The sequence below is a fragment of the Dipodomys merriami genome, unplaced genomic scaffold (assembly GCF_024711535.1).
Source record: "Dipodomys merriami isolate MVZ:Mamm:240054 unplaced genomic scaffold, mDipMer1.0.p SCAF_1, whole genome shotgun sequence".
Taxonomy (NCBI): domain Eukaryota; kingdom Metazoa; phylum Chordata; class Mammalia; order Rodentia; family Heteromyidae; genus Dipodomys; species Dipodomys merriami.
The window spans coordinates 141,637,459-141,654,020 of NW_027202270.1; the positions used below are offsets into that span (position 1 = coordinate 141,637,459).

Genomic DNA, 16,562 nt, shown 5'->3' on the forward strand with positions numbered 1-16,562 from the left:
ACTCGGACCCCTGCAATTCACCTTTCCCTGGAGTCGTGTGCGGCTAGTCAAAGCCAGAAGCCTCCAGAACTCTCCGCAGTAGCCTTTGAGGAATGGTGGTTGGGTGGTACTCATCCACACTGGAGCAGAGGGAGTGCGCGGAGTGGGGAGGTGCATGGGTACTGGGGCCTCCTTTTTCAGCTGCCAAAGCCCTGGCGGGGAGATTGTGTTGGGGAAGGGGCAGAGACAGAGCAGGTTCCAAGGGGGTGGAGGGCTGAGCCCGAAGCACTTCGCTATTCAAAAGCATGGAAGTGTGGCCCACACTCAACCTGCCTTGGCCCTGAGGGCCTCCGGACTGCGGGTTCTCAGTTCTCAGAGTTCTCAGCTGCCGCCTCACCTGCAGGGCAAACACTAGAGACCATCTCAGTCCTTCTCCCACCCGGGAGCCTGGAAGTGCAAAGGTCTCCAAAAGATCAAAATGACCCTGCCCATCCTACACACACACACACACACACACACACACACACACACACACACACACACACACACACACACACACACACACACACACACTTGGCTCCCCTAGCCCCCTCCAAGAGTTGCAGATGGGGGGGACCTTGGTTGATTCTCCCACCCCCCATGACAGTCCATGCCAAGCACACTCCCAACTTTACAAGATCCCCCCTCCCCTCCCCTGCCAACATTGACATCAATCAGAACAGAACCCGGTCTCCCGGGCAGCCCAGTCCAGTTCGCTCTATTTCTCCTATTAGGGGCCTCTGAACCTCCAAATCCACCAGCGCGCAGGGGCTGCGAGCGCCCATCCACGCCAGGCTTGGCGCGCGCCACTCCCCCACACCCACCCCCGAGGGCGCACGGTCTGCGCCAAAGCCGGGCAACCTGGGCGTCTCCAGACTCAGTGACCCCGAGTGTCGGCTGGAGTGTCGGGCTCCACACCGCAATGTTGTCCGAAAATAGCCCGTTGGATCGCCCTCGATCCCGGCGCCTAACACCTTAAGATACCCTGAATCAGGCCAGGGTGACTTGGGAAAGGAGGGAGCCGGTGAGTTTGCATGGTGTATCTCAGGTATGAACACGTTGTGCCTGACTTTGGGGCTACTGCACTAGAGAGAGTTCGTGGCAGCAGCCCTCTTCTCATTATTAATTGTCTTTGTGTTTGGATAAAGTATGTAATCTTCTTCTCAACCACACCATTAAAATAGGTTGCCTTTTCAATTACGAACTGTCGTGAACACACCAGTCAATTTTTCCTAATGAAGATGCATTCTATTTTCACTTAAAAAAAAAAAAAAGAGGAAAACCTCAGGTTTTCATTAGACGCGATTACGGAGAAATACAAGAGGCTTTCTCTAAAATTCATGCGCTCATGTAGTGCATCAAACGTCAGGCTTTTAAATAAATTGAAATTTCCGCAGATAAAAGAAAAATCACAGCTAGCAAACATGTTCAAACTCACTACGTATGGGTTTTGAAAAGCAAATGTGATGAGTTCATTTCTTCAAACACACTTAACACACACAGCAATTAAAACAAGTACAGTGACTGACCGTACTTCCAAAAACTTTGTCTCTCTCTCTCTCTTTTTTTAAGGGTATAGGTTCCCTTTCTAATCTACAGATGAATTGTAGGTCTCAAACTAGAAAGTGGTGAATGTTGAAAATGTACTAGGCACATTCAGATAATGTGCAGCCTCTCAACAAAACCTTGACTTCATTGTTCAGGAGGAAAAAAGTAGCCAGATTGTGCACCTACAATTAGTTTTTTGGTGTCTTCTTGTTTTCATTTTTTGTCTTTTTCTTTTCCCTTTTTCTCTTTTAAGACAAGTTTGAAAGCTAGTAACTCTGGTAGAACTGTTTAAAAGTCTATGTCTTCGTAGACTTCATACAATGATTTCATTGTTGTAGAAAATGTTTAATGCAAAATCCTAAAATTTAAGCTTTTAAATGAACCAGAAATAGACATACTTGGATATGCAAGTTTGGATTCCTCTGAAGAAAAAAATGAAAAGTGTGTGCTATTTATTCTCCAGTCTTAGGAATTGGGAAGCATGTAGGAAATGGATCTGTCAAGATCCACATTTTCTTTGTTGTTTAAAAAAATTAGTTAACTATATTTCGCATATGAAATAGTTTCAATTTCCTTTTCTCTCTTCATTCAGTGTGAATAGTCTGATAGGAATCGCATTAAAGAACAGTGTTGGGGGGAGGGATAATGTCAAATTCTTCTAAGTAAAAGAAAGAAGTCCCCAACAACAGCCAGACTTTTTCTTTGTAAGGCAGCACCAGTTAGTTCTTACAGACGTGATCTTTTCCAGGCTTTAGGTGTTATGTCTTTTAAATATTGAACTCTTTTTTTTTTTTTAAAGTCAACCAGCCCTTTAAAATGATCTGCAAAGAGTGGGAAATTAGATTTTCGATTAAAACCTTATCCCGTCTCGAAGGATTACTTTATATTGATTCTTAAATATGGCTACAATTGATGGGCTCTAATTAAAAATCCAAAGAAAAAACTCTGTCATGCCCATATAAAAGAAGCTTTTCATATATGGGAAATAAAGCTTGTAAAAGGTTACAAATAAAAGATTAGAGATTTCTCCAAACTAGTTTAAAGCTTTACTGTGGTTTTCTTTTCTTCTTCTTCTTTTTTTTCCTGTCTTACAAAACCATTCCTGGGTCCTTTTTCTTCCAGTTCTAAATGAAGTTTGCAAACAGGCAAGATATTGGACTGTAATGGTTGTTTTATATCAGCTCTGTAAGCTCAAGACTGCTGCCTGCAGTAGAATTGATTTCAAGGAAACTTCAGGACCAGAAGATGAAAATTATATAAACTGACAGCTACCACCCTTCATCAATCCATCCATATTCCCATCCATACCCTATCAATACACAAGAGCACACACACACACACACACACACACTCACAGAGTGTCTCTCTCTCTCTCTCTCTCTCTCTCTCTCTCTCTCTCTCTCTCTCTCTCTCTCTCTCTCTCTCTCTCTCTCTCACACACACACACACACACACACACACACACACACACACACCTCTGGATCTCACACTTACACCAACTTCTTCTAACATCCACTCTGACCCTGCTCAACACACACCCTTGGCCCCCAACTCTCAGGGACAAATGCATAGCTCCAAGCTCACACTCAGCTCATAAATGTCTCACAACCCACATCTCGCACTTGTCACACAATCTTAATCCGTTTCATTCCGGAACAACATGCTCCTCTTTTTCTCTTTTTTTTTTTTTCCAGTTAGAGTTTGCCTCCTACTCTTTTATCAAGACTGCACAATCCTATCTTTGAAGTTGTTTCTTTCTCCTTTACCCTCTTTTCTAAGGCAACCACAAAGCAGGGAATGAGCGAGCAAAGCTTAATTCTTAAGTGATCTGTTTGTTGCCTTATATTTTACTCCCAAATTCTGCCTGTATTGCTAATCCTAAATCCGGTTAAAATTAATAAAAAAATCTTGACAAAGTTTTTTTTTTTAATAAAGTCATACCCATAACCCTAATGAAGAATGACTTCTTTTAAAATATCATGGTGGTTCTAAGGCAAAGTGTGATCCCCTGCTGTCCACTGAATTGCTGAAAAGACTAGAAATTAATCTTCATATTTCCAAAGTGAGTGTTCGGAGAATCTAACTGGCCCCTTTCCCCTGAGAGGCTGTGTTCTCATGGAATATGGGTTTTGTTCTTCTTTTTTAATTAGCCTAGATGAATCTCAAGCTCACTTCCCTCTCCCTTCCCACTTTACTCCCTCCCTCCCCCCCCCCCAGTTAATAAACTTGAAGGAAAGTTTGGAATATTTTAAACTGGCCTGGCATGTGGGATGGAGAAAGTAAGTCCAGTTAGCTTTAAACACAAATCTAGATTCCAAAATACGAATACCAGCCATATTATGGAAACTACATTCAAGCGTTGACAAAAATAAATAAAGATTTTTCTCTGTATTGTTTCTTAATTTAGCTCCTGGATACTTACATCTCATATGCATAGCAAGGTAATTGTACACATGACAATTAAAACCCATCCCCTTACTAATGAGAAGTATTTAAAAACACAAAACATGCTACCATAAAATTGAATACATAAGGGAAAAAAAGATGAAAGACACGGGGAGGGGGGGGATGTTAAACACAGATAAAGGAAATACAATCAATAGATAGTAACTATATTAGAAGTTCAAAAACTTACTGAAAAATCGAGAGTTAGAAGTTTTCATCGAGGAATTTTTTTCTCCCATCAAGCCTTACAAATCTCAGTAAAGCAGCCCTGCCCCCCCCCCCCCCCCCCCCCAGCCAGTGGCTTTTGTCCTGACCTAGGGTAGGGTTTGTGGAAACTGTACCTGAGCCCGGCTGTCTGCAATTTCCAAATTGACAAGAAGAGACTGGAAGATAAAAGAGCATGTTCTTACAGGTGAAGAGCAATTTTGCAACTTTTCCAGGCGGCACCCAGGAGAAAGCTTGCCTGCCACCAAACTGCTGCAGAGTCTGGTCAGAATTCCTCTAGAAAGAAAAAGAAAGTGTTGGGTTTTTTTTCCTCCTCTCCCTCCCCTGACTGCATCTCTCTGTCTGTCTCTAGTTCTCTTTCTCAGTCTCTCTCTCTCTCTTTCAGATCCAATCTTTTAAGAGCTGCAGCACATTGCTAAGCTAAAGGGAAATTCTCTTTGATAAAGCGGTGTTTCCAGCTTCTGGGTTTTAAAACCTAAATCTATATTCAAATCTGGCTGAAGGTGTGTTCTGGGATTTATGAAAGCCTCTTAAAGGGGTAAATTTACCAAACCGTGACAAAATCATCACAATCTTACTTTAGACATCTGAAGTGGATGAGAATTTTAAAGAGACCCTTGTTTATTTAACACTGTCCGTTTCCAGCTCGTGGTTTATTGGTCCCGTATTTCTGCGAAGTTATTAGACTAGAGGGCAAAGGAGAAGCGAGGGTTGTGAGCTGCCGGCCCCGGCGAGGGGAGCAGACAGACCCCCCACGCCCCATCGCGCAAAAATACGCCCCTGTCCAAGAACACACGGGGATTTTTTTTTTTCCGGCGAGGTTTGGCTGCCCCGGGTCATCTGAGAGGACAGCTCACATTTCGGACTTGAGGGTTACCCCACCCACGACTCTGAACCCTGTTACAGATGAATCTTCCAACCCAATTTCCACACCCCCCCCCAACACACTCACTACACAGAGCTCTTCACCCCACCCCTACTGCCCCTAGGGTCTCAAGTCTCCAGATCCACAATATTCCCCCCGCCTTTTGATGCTTCTCTACATCGTAATGATCACATCTAGGATAGAAAGAAGACGGTGCTTCAAAGGTGATCCGAGTGTGTTTGTCCTTCCCGCATGACCAGCGTGGTGCGTGATCCAGCGCCCCAGACCAGCGCTTCAACAAGCCAGCTCCACGCTGGACTGACCGCCTGGGGCATTGGCACCCTCCTCCTCCCATTTCCCAAATTAAAGGCCTTGGGGGCAGTGGCCAGGTGTTTCAGCACCGTGAGGGCGGGGTGATTAAAAAAAAATCCATACTCACCCTCCCCCCCCACCGCCCAGGCCCCCAGAAAGTCGTGACTCCTGGGAACCAGACAGCCAGCGGGTTTCTTCGGACTGGAGCTGCTGCGGAGGCCCCGCGAGGAGATGGGCGGGCCCGAGACCGCTCGGGGGGTTCGCGGGGCCACCCGGGGCCCAAAGCTCTAGAGACACCTGCGCCTCGGGGTGCGGCGCGCGGTCGTGCGCCCAGCCCCGGGCCCTGTCGGAGCCGGAGCCCAGCCCGGCTGCTGAGAGCTGGCTTGCCTCGTGTGCACTCCCGTAATTCGTTAATTGCTGTAAATCCCAAGGACAGCCACATTTGATTACACATACAGTATAAGAACCGACAACAAAGCGGCGAATTAATTACCAACTTCATTAACATAGGTCCCCAAATTAAAGGCAGCGAGCCGTTTCTTGGGGCCCACTTTGCCGTGTTGGTGGTGTCTGGGGGGGGGAGGAGGAGGAGAGTGAGGGGGGGAAACGGTGTTTAGAAAGAGATTTTATTTTTCTTTTTCTGTACTGGGACTTGGGAAAGATGGGTCTTCTGCTCGCGCCACCCCAACTCCGCCCCCCCCCATTCAAAATCAGCAGTTACAGGAGTCCCTTCGTCCCCCCCCCCCTTCGCCCAATACTCCGCCCAATCTGTTTCTGCCTTTTTTTTTTTTTTTTCCTTTAGGGAACTCGGATCCATTTGAAAGCAGTCGGCTCCCCAGTCTCTGGGCCGAACGGAAAAGTTGTCTGAAGTTCGCTCTCCGGAGTTTAGCTGCCGAGGTCCGGGTACCTCCCAGCCTCCAGGCTCTCGGCCCCAAGCACAGGCGCCTCCCTCCGGGTTAGCTCTCCGGCCCTGCCCGGGAGGGAGTTGGAAGGGTTGGTTCTCACGTGGAAACGGTCTCCAATTTAGGCTGTTGCCCACTTTACACGAGCGAGGCCTGACCTGAGCCCTCCTGCTTCTCACCCCTACCCGCCCTTCCCCCAGCGCCCCCAACCAGCTCTAGGGGTCGATTTGGGGATTTTGTGTTGTTTGCAGCCTGCCCTAGGCTTCTCGACTTCATCTAGCCAGCCTAGTGGGCCAGAGCCCGGGTCTCTGGCTCTGGGACCTGGGGATGTGTGTAGGGGGTCGCTGTATTTTTAACCGTGGTTTGTTCTTGGGTTGTGTGTATTTTGTCTCTCCCTTCTCTTCCAGGCCCACAACCTCAGCCCCAAACCTCTTTCCTTCACTCTTTTGGGGCCTGGGTGCTGTCTGCCCCGGTTTGTTTTTTAAGTTTCACCCAGCTGGTTTTCTGCCTGGGATCCACACAGACTGCTGGCCTTGGATTGGAGAAGCCCTTTATCCCCACCTCCACCCTTCCCTAGCTTTGACTTCAATATTTTTATTTGCCCATTTTACATGGTTCGGGGGTGTCCTCTCACTCCCTTCCTTCCACAAAAATAAAAACAAAACAAAATAAAGGAAAGGGGTACTGGAAAGGAAGAAAAGGCAAAGAAGGTAAGGGGAGGCCTCCCTGTCCATCATTTTAATTATACAATTAGTTCACATGCTCTGGCCCAGAATGTATATTTTAAGCGGAGGGAGCCCAGTGTTTTTCAAGAACATTCTGGTAATGTCGGAGGCCTGGATTTGTTGCCTGCTCGTCCCCCCGTGCAGCAGAGGCCTGTTTTCCTCCCCCTGTTGTGTGTTTTTATTATTTTCCCTCTGGCTTAGATGTGTCAATCATTCTCTCCCTGCCATTGGTTGGAGAGTTTGCGTCAAAAAGTTGCCAGAGAGGCGCTTTCTCAGCAAATCTCCCCGAGAGCGGAAGCGACCTCAGCTCCAACTCAGCCTTCCACTGTTACGAAAAATAAAAATCGCTAGCGCAGCCCTCACTCTCCACGTCTACTTTGTATGTATCCTAGAAGAGCACACGCGGCTTTCCAACTCAGCCCACTTCATTTTCTGTTGCCTTAAAAACAACAACAACAACAATTCGGGTTGTGTTTTACTTTTTTTTCCCCGAAGGGTGAAGACTTCAAGGTTTCTAACTCAATGCTCTTGGTTTCTTTTAGGATAAGCTGGCTATTTGGAATTTTGAAGGATAATTTGGGTTTCCCCGCCTCTTCTAACCTCCAATGCGGCCATAAGGTAAGAAAGAGTCCGTCTGTCTTGGTTGTCTATAGTTATAGCTGTGTGTCCTTCTGTCCATCATTACCTCCACCCCCAGCACTTCCAATAGATCTATCCATGCACTTCTGCAAACGTGAAATTCTTCCAAAGGTTGATGGTTTTTCCTCTCTCTTTCAAATTTTGACTTGTAATAACGACCATTGTGGGGTGGAATTGGCGATGGGAAGAGGGCGGGAGCGGGAGGAAGGGAGGGCGCGTGCTCCAAGGGGGTCGGTCGCCGCCACCGCAAATCGCCGTCGCCAGTCTCATCTGGGGTGTTGAGGAGGGGGGTTTGTTTGTGCTTTTGTTTTTAATGTCCAGGCCATTCGGGGCTTGTCTCTTGGATGTTTTCATTTGGGCCCCCAGGTTTGGGTAGGGTCCTTTGGATTGCTCCCAAGGAGGTATTTAGAGTTTGAGATCTAGAGGTGCCAATGTAGCTAGATGGATGGATGGATGATGCATGGGGAAGGAGGGGGGAGAGAATAACAAGGTAGGAGCTTCTTGGGGCCGCTGCGCTGGAAGCCTGGTTAGTTTGCTGGGCGGCGGCGGCCGCCCGCCGCCGCTTGAGTCCCCCTAAAGGAACATGAGCCGAACCCTGGGCGGATAACCGAGGAGACGGTCCACCCCCGCGCTCGGCGCTCGCCCCAGGCCGTCCCGCGTCGCCCAGTGAAGAGCAGCTCAGATCTCAGATCGAATGCATTACAATATCCTCCCATCCCTGAGGGTGCAACTCCCTCCCCTCCACCCACTTAAGGCTGTGGTGATTGGAGCCCCAGGTCGCCAGGCCCGGGCAAAGGGAACGAGGATGGGTATTGTTTTTTTGCAGCCTGACTTTGCAGGGATGGCGCGGGACGCGCCCCGCCAAGCGCTCCGTGCGCGCACCTGGGGCGCTCCAAGGTGGCCGCGAGTCGCCCCGCGCCCAGCTGGAAGCCAGGCGAGGCTGGGGACCGAATTCCCTGCGCTGGGGACTTGAGCAGCTGGGAGCCTGCCGCGCTCTCTCCGGCCTTCCCTTCCCAGGCTCGGGGACCGGGAGGTGTCCCGGGTCAGGATCCTGCTGGGATCGAGGGGCTCGCAGGGACGTAGATTTTGCTCTCCCACTGCCCAGTGAGAACCATCCGAAGATCTCCCGCCAGCCCCGGCCCTGAGCGAAGGGTCGTGTTGCCAACTCTGAAGAAGTCTTCGTGTCGATGCGTCCGACTTCAGGACAGATTTTATTATTTTTTTCTTTTGAAATCCAAGTCCTTCTCAAAAATCCTTCCTTGATCGGGAGGGAAGAGGCCCAGAGGTGCTGTGTGCGCGCTTTGCGGATGAATTTAGGCAGGGGACCGGAGAGGAGGCTCTCCTGGAAATTCCGTCCCCTCCCTCCCCCCCATCGTAGAGCTTTTAGGGAGTTCCGGATTTCCCTCGCTTATCTATGGACTTTTTCTGATCAAAGAAAGTTATAAGCACTAGTGGAAACTCCCCTCCCCCAAGTAAGGTTGTACCCGAGGCCTCTCCTTCCAGAGCTAGTAGCACCCACCCGGCTTTCTCTGGCGGTAATTAATAGCCAAGGCCAACCCTTTTGGCACGTTTCTTCCTGCCTCCCTCCCTCGCGGGTGGCAGAGTTGTCGATTCCCTGAGGCCAGAAACTTTCACTCGAGTTCGCCGGGGCCAGGCCGGCGCCGGCTGTTTTCCACGATGCCCACAGATCTTTCTTTCTCTTTCTGTCTCTCTGTCTCTGTCTCTGTCTCTCTCTCTCTCTCTCTCTCTCTCCTCTTCCCCCCCCCCCCTTCGTCCTCCTCTTCGTCATCTTCTCAGCCGCAGGCCAATCGCCAGTCCGTGTAGTTTTGTTTCCTTTCCATCATGCAGAAAATTAATCAGCTAGGACGAGAAGCAGAGCAGAGCGCGGCGGCCTGTAATTAAGGGACGTGTGCCCCTCGGATTATCTCGTTAGTTTATCAAGAAAACATTTATTATAATTAATTCTCGGACGAGGTAATTATGATTGAGCGAGGACACAGCAACTGGTAGATGGGCTTCTTGGAAGAAAAAAAAACGGGGGGAGGGGGAGAGGGGGAAGCGACAGATTGCACGAATAGACCGTTAGATATAAGGCTGCGCAGGCCGACGCGGGCACTGGAGAGGGACCTGACCACCCGGACTGCGGGGCCGGGACACAAGAAAGAGCCACTTGCACCCGCAACTGGCTGCGGGGACTCGCCGGGCCAGCACCGTTTGCCTCTAGGTATGGATTGTCCTCTTTGCCTCGTGAGAGGTCAGGTTGAGCCTTATGTATTAAAAAGATGATTTCTTTTTCCCCCCTCCCCAACCTCTGGACTGTGCTTGGAGTGGAAGGAAGAGAAGTGGACTTCCAGGGCTTTGAAAGTTAGACGGCAGGGCCCAAGGCCTCTTCTTTGGGTAGTGCATATACCTAGGCTAGCTGTTCAAAGTATTCCCTAGCTCCCCCTCCCCCTTATTCTTTTATTTCTTTTAAAGATGTATGCCGGAGGAAAAGGCCATTTTACCCCCAAAGAGGGTATCGGGACCGGTGCTTTTTGTCACTGCTTTTTAGTTGGAATGTGTTACTTTATTGTGTGATGTCAGGCTTTTCTAATTGGGGCATGGAAGACCATTTCCATTTTTCTCAACATCTGATGATACCATTTTAGGTTCCTCTCTAAGGAGCTTAGAACTTTACAAGGTAGTAAGACTTGTGTTGAACAGAACTTTTCTGTTTAGAGGCTATTTTAACAAACCAATGACTATTTTAAAGTAATTATGATTTTCACAGCCTCCAAGTCACTGCAGGTTGAGAAGAAAAGAGATTACAAAATGTGAAGTCTTTGTTGTAGGACTGGCTAAATTTGTTTTACTGGTGAAGAAGACAAACTCCTCCCAGAAGAAGATTTCTTTAAAAAATACATATGCATATATATGTATATTTGGGGGTGGGGGGAGTAGGACTGTTGTCTGAATTTAAATCAGGAAGTCGCAGCTACCAACTTTCATGGTGTGGTGCCTTGATATCTTACACAATGTAAACATGAGCACAGAGCTCTTAAAACTCATGAAGACCCTGTAAAAAGTAACAGGGATCCCCCAATATGGAATCCGCCATTTTGAGGCAATCTTCCATGGTGTGAAAGTTTCAAAGTAGAGAGCTTTGCAAGGTACCTACCACTTTTTTTTTTTTTTTTTAATAAAAGGCAGATTTGGAAACTGCCAGCCTATATTAACATCTACTTTTGAGTCCCTGTCCTCGGGGAGGAGGGAGGACTCTACAAAAGAAAGTAAATAAGTTTCTTTTTCTTTTTCCACTCCTAAGAGCTTTTCCTTAGACAACTGTAGGAACGCTAAAGGTGGGGAGAGATTCTATTAGTTTCACAACTTTGGGTGTTTATCTACTTTCTTCAGTAAGGCAGTTGCAGTTAACAGGAAATTGCAGCTGCAGAGACACAAATGTCCGAAAAGTTTGCCTCCTGCAGGACCTACTGCCCCCCCCCCCCCCCACATCACAATCAACATGGAAGCAACTCACACTACAAATGAGCACCCTTTCTACTTGCAAATGTGGGAGCCTGTCATTATCCATCTGGTGGGAGTCTAACTTTACTTCAAAATTTCTGGCATGCCCAGTACCAACCATGGCAACTTTTTTTTTAACTGTATATTTAAGTACTTGCTAGGTGTTTCTTTAAAAAGTTAAATATTTGTCTGTTTAGCTCAACTTATTTAGAGACATATAATGCAGGTTCTGCAAAACTAATAAATCTGTTGCTTACCTCGAAATCTAATTATCCAGGTTACTAATTAGGTGAAAATGATTACTGGAAATGACTTCAAATGTGGCATAATAGTGGTTGGGGTAGTTTTTCACAAGTTTGTTGTTTGGCAAGTTGATATTTTAAATGCTAAATGCACTGACATTTTAGACTCGGTAGTTGAAAGTGATTAAAAAGCTAAGATAATTAAAATCTCTACCAGGGAAAGGCAACAGTCTGGGCTGAGGTAGATTTCTTGAATTGTTTCTTTGTTTCTCACCGAGGGGCTTTGTTATCAGCATTATTTATTTAGCCAAAAGAGTTCTTTGTCTCTGCAAATGGCCCCAATCAAGTTTTGTTTGAGACAATTAGCTAGTGCCAGCCAACGAGTCCTATGCAAATGTTGGGATAGGAATGCGCTGTGTGCGTTTGAAGGCGTGGGGTTTTGTTCTTGGGGGAAGGCAGATTGTAATTGCTTTCTTCGGGTCCTCTATTTTTTTTTTTAAGTTTAGGGTGGGGGTGGGGAAAGACAGGTTTATCAGGTCTCACTCCGTCCTCCTCTAGTTCCAGAGCAGCTGGGGGGGGTGGGAGGTGGGGGGGGGGAGAGGGAATCTGCAAGTCCTTTAAAAGCCTGTGTGCCTCGCCCGGCCTCAGCTCTTTGCAGTTAGTGGTGGAACGTAGGAGAAGCTGCGACCTCCGACACAGTGAACTAGCACCTCTTGTTTGTTTGCTTGCTTTGCTTTTAGTTCCTCCACGCCAAACCCACCCACCCACCAAGGAACCCTGAACCTGTCCATCACAGGCGAATCGAGACCTTCCGGCTGGGTTCCCCCCATTTGGGCCGACTTTGCGCCTCCAAACAACCTTAGCATGATGTCTTATCTTAAGCAACCGCCTTACGCAGTCAATGGGCTGAGTCTGACCACTTCGGGTATGGACTTGCTGCACCCCTCCGTGGGGTACCCCGGTAAGTGAGTCCTGCGGCACTCTTACCAGGCCCTTTCCCGCGCCGTTCCTCACCCCAGCTCCAAAGGAGGTCCCCACCGTCGGCTTTCACCGGTCGGGGAGGACCAGGGGCTGCCGGGATGTGAATCGATCCGGTCTGCAACTCTGGTAGAAAATCACATCGCTCGGTCTCTTCCTTAGTGTCCGGGGTGGAGAGGGGCGCGCGCGCACGGGGGTCGTAAGGAGGGTCATTGTCCTTGTCGCTCGGGTGTGGGGGGACCCTGGCTCGTGCCTCCACGCCCGGCTTATCCAAAGTTTTTAGGGAAGCCACGGTTCTCTCACAAGTTCTCTGCAGCTCTTCACGCCTCGCCCCGGGCTTCCCTGAACCCTCAGGCCCTTTTTCTTTTCGATCGGGTCGTATCTTTGCGCATTTTACCCCTCCTCCAAGTACCAACTATCGTCCCCCCCCCCCGTTTTAAAGATGAAGGGACAAAGGCCCTTGGAGTGGCACACAGTGTGACATCAGGGTCCCCTTGCCCTCCTGGGTCCAACTGAGCTGCCCTTCCCAGGAGGCCGTCCTGGGGCTTTTTTTGTTTGGGTTGTAGGTTGGGGATGGTTTTGCGAAGACTGGGAGGGAGTTGTCACCCTGTTAAGTGTTGGGGTGGGTTGGAAGGCGGGAAGTCGAGGACCCCACACGGAAAGCCCTGTGACTGAGAAACTGCTCCCCCACCTTAAAGGGCCCTGGGCTTCTTGTCCCGCAGCCACACCCCGGAAACAGCGGCGGGAGAGGACCACGTTCACCCGCGCACAGCTCGATGTGCTGGAAGCGCTGTTTGCCAAGACCCGGTACCCAGACATCTTCATGCGGGAGGAAGTGGCTCTGAAAATCAACTTGCCCGAATCCAGAGTGCAGGTAGGACAGACTTACAGCCCTCCTTGACTCTTCCCCTCAACCAGGATGCTAACTAGAACTCTGGAGGAACATCCTTCCCCCTCTGCACCCCCTCCCTCCCCCCCAGCTCGAAACTCTATAAACATCCCGGGGAGCAGTAGCAGTACCAGTACCAGTAGCGATTCTCCTTTGCCACCTTATCCTCTTAGGGCAAGTGGTTCTTCCCGCCCAGGCTGCCAGGTAAGGGAGAGTGGCAATGTAGCTGCAGTGTTAGAGCGCCTGAACTCTTGGGTCAATGGCGTGCAGAGACACTGCCCTGGGCAGATTCCCCGAGTAACAACAGGGTAGTTTAACTCCTCCCTTCTATGTGGAGATTCCCCTCTTTTCTCCTGGACTTTCAGAGGTGAAATAAGCTTAGCTTTCTGGACAGCCCAAAGGTTTTCTTTTTGTTTTTTGTTTTTGTTTTTAATATAAGATAAATAAATAGAACAAATGCTTGCTGAAGGTCATGCCTGATGGGGTGGCAGAACCAAGCTGTAGAAACAACTGGTGCTGTTCCCAAGTGAGTAAAACGTAATGAGAATGTGTTTCTTAGACGTCTTATGGATTGGGTAGAAATTTCTAGCTCAGCACTATTTATTTGATAGATTAAATATCTTCCCTTACTTTAGTTAAATCCTAAACTTGACCCTAAAGCACAGTAAGTCAGTGATCCTAGAGGGCAAGACGTGTGTGTGTGTGTGTGTATGTATGGATACATGTGCATCTGTGCATGCATGGTGTGTGTGTGTGTGTGTGTGTGTGTGTGTGTGTGTGGACAGAGAGGGAGAGAGTTCTGGAAAAAATGTTTAGCATCTAAACTATCCTTTAGGTAGGACATGTTTTGAAACAGTGTGAACTGCAAAGCAGAGAACAAGTTTGTTGGTTGAAGTGGATTTGGGAGAAGTTCTAGCATTTTCTGAGGCTTGAATCAAAGTCTTCATTGGAAGACATCAAGTGACTGAATGATTGGTAGCATTGAGTTTGTTGGCCTGGGGGACACGACTTTTGCCAGTTTCCACAACCATATGGAGAGCTCATTCAAGAGCACAATTAAGGACTTGAAGCCCAGAAAAGTACTAGTAAGTTTCTCTGATAATCCCCAGAATATGGCAAACACAGCTTCTTCATGGCAGAACATGAAAAGGGCTAGTGGAAAGAAATTTCCAAGTTGTAGCAGAGGTTGAAATGGACAAATCAGTGAGCATGATGCAGGAGACAGGATCTGTGGGCTGAGTTGCACCACTCTTCAGATACAGACGGAAGCTATTGAAGACTGATAGAGAGGTCTGTCTTGGCCTTAAAACAGACCACAGAAGTCAATCCATTCTACAGGAAGAAGCTTTCCATCAACAGTAGCTTTGAGATGTCATGTCTTCCCCTTAGGGCTCTCTTGTGAGTCTTTGTATGTGAGACAAAATGTAAGGTGATGGAGCCAATCTCCATATTAGCAGTTAGTTATTCCTTGGAAGATGGATAAGAACTGTTGGATTTTAGGTTGTCTTGTTGACTTGCAAGAACACAAGAACAGAATCGTTTTCCTTTCTTCTCTTGTGTTTCCTTCTCAAAAAAAAAAAAATCTATGTTCTGTTTCAATCTGAGAGCATCCCAAAATACAGCCCTCTCTACGTACCTGTGTGTAATAGACCAAGACAGGACAGTGAAATGAATTTTTATCCATATGATTTGAGGGATTATCTTAAATGTTACTGTTCTGGGCTAGATGAAAGGTATGATGAAAGGCTTATAGACAGAACCTCCCAATTTTCACAACTCCAGAAGTATATGTGAGGGTGTCTCAAAGCAGATCTCCAGGAGGAGGAGAGGTTGTTTAGCTCATCTGTCCATGTTAAAAAATAAATACTTTTCCCTTTCAAGGTATGGTTTAAGAATCGAAGAGCTAAGTGTCGTCAACAACAGCAGCAACAACAGAATGGAGGTCAAAATAAAGTGAGGCCTGCCAAAAAGAAGACATCTCCAGCTCGGGAAGTGAGTTCAGAGAGTGGAACAAGTGGCCAGTTCACTCCCCCCTCTAGCACCTCAGTCCCCACCATTGCCAGCAGCAGTGCTCCTGTGTCTATCTGGAGCCCAGCTTCCATCTCCCCACTGTCAGACCCCTTATCCACCTCCTCTTCCTGCATGCAGAGGTCCTATCCCATGACCTATACTCAGGCTTCAGGTTATAGTCAAGGATATGCTGGCTCAACTTCCTACTTTGGGGGCATGGACTGTGGATCTTATTTGACCCCTATGCATCACCAGCTTCCTGGACCAGGGGCCACACTCAGTCCTATGGGTACCAATGCAGTTACCAGCCATCTCAATCAGTCCCCAGCTTCTCTTCCCACCCAGGGATATGGAGCTTCAAGCTTGGGTTTTAACTCCACCACTGATTGCTTGGATTATAAAGACCAAACTGCCTCCTGGAAGCTTAACTTCAATGCTGACTGCTTGGATTATAAAGATCAGACATCCTCGTGGAAATTCCAGGTTTTGTGAAGACCTGTAGAACCTCTTTTTTGTGGGTGATTTTTAAATATGCTGGGCTGGACATTTCCAGTTTTAGCCAGGCATTGGTTAAAAGAATTAGATGGGATGATGCTCAGAATCCTGATCAAAGTTCCAAGAGGCATAGAAGGAAAATTGAAGGGCCTTAGAGGGGCTTACCAACCAGCAACTGAAATGGACAAACCAATCTACTTAAGATCCTGTCATAGTTTTAGATCATTGGTTTTCCTGATTTCCAAAGTGATCAATCAAACATTCTAGCCATGTGCAACCCAACACTACATTAAAAAAAAAAAAATCAAACAAAACTAAGTTGTGAGGGAAGGGCGGGAAGGCCAGAGCCTTCAGAAGCAGAGGTGATCTAATGTTTTAGCCAATCCTTGGTTGATTCTTAGGAATGAACAGCGTCTCAAGCTCATTCACGTTTCATGACCAACTGGTAGTTGGCACTGAAAAACTTTTCAGGGCTGTGTGAATTGTGCGACTGATTGTCCTAGATGCACTACTTTATTTAAAAAAAATAATGTTCATAAGGAGTCAATATGTAGTTTAAGAGACAATCAGTGTGTGTCTTATATAAATGGTACATCTGTGGTTTTTAATCTGTGCTAGACTTCAAAACTGTGATCTCCTGTTATTGTATGCAACCTTGAACTCCACCTCTGCAGGAGTTCTTCTGTGATTAAATAGGTTATAATTATAAGCAAAATTCAGAGCAACTGAATACCGATTTAAAAAGATTACCTTTGGCTGGAGGTG

At 47.5% G+C, this 16,562-nt stretch overlaps 1 protein-coding gene across 2 annotated transcripts; it reads left to right on the forward strand.

The window, feature by feature from the left end:
* Positions 1-7,341: 7,341 nt before the first annotated feature.
* Positions 7,342-16,324, forward strand: Otx2 (orthodenticle homeobox 2). 2 transcript variants are annotated; one of them, XM_069994387.1, is made up of 5 exons: positions 7,342-7,419; positions 7,583-7,658; positions 12,166-12,386; positions 13,102-13,277; positions 15,174-16,324. In XM_069994387.1, exons 3-5 carry the CDS (start codon positions 12,290-12,292, stop codon positions 15,792-15,794), a joined length of 894 nt encoding a protein of 297 aa, XP_069850488.1. In that variant the 5' UTR covers positions 7,342-7,419; positions 7,583-7,658; positions 12,166-12,289; the 3' UTR covers positions 15,795-16,324. The 2 variants fall into 2 exon arrangements, with proteins under 2 accessions (XP_069850488.1, XP_069850580.1); XM_069994479.1 differs by lacking the exons at positions 7,342-7,419; positions 7,583-7,658 and having other exon boundaries at positions 11,950-12,386; positions 13,126-13,277.
* Positions 16,325-16,562: the final 238 nt, after the last annotated feature.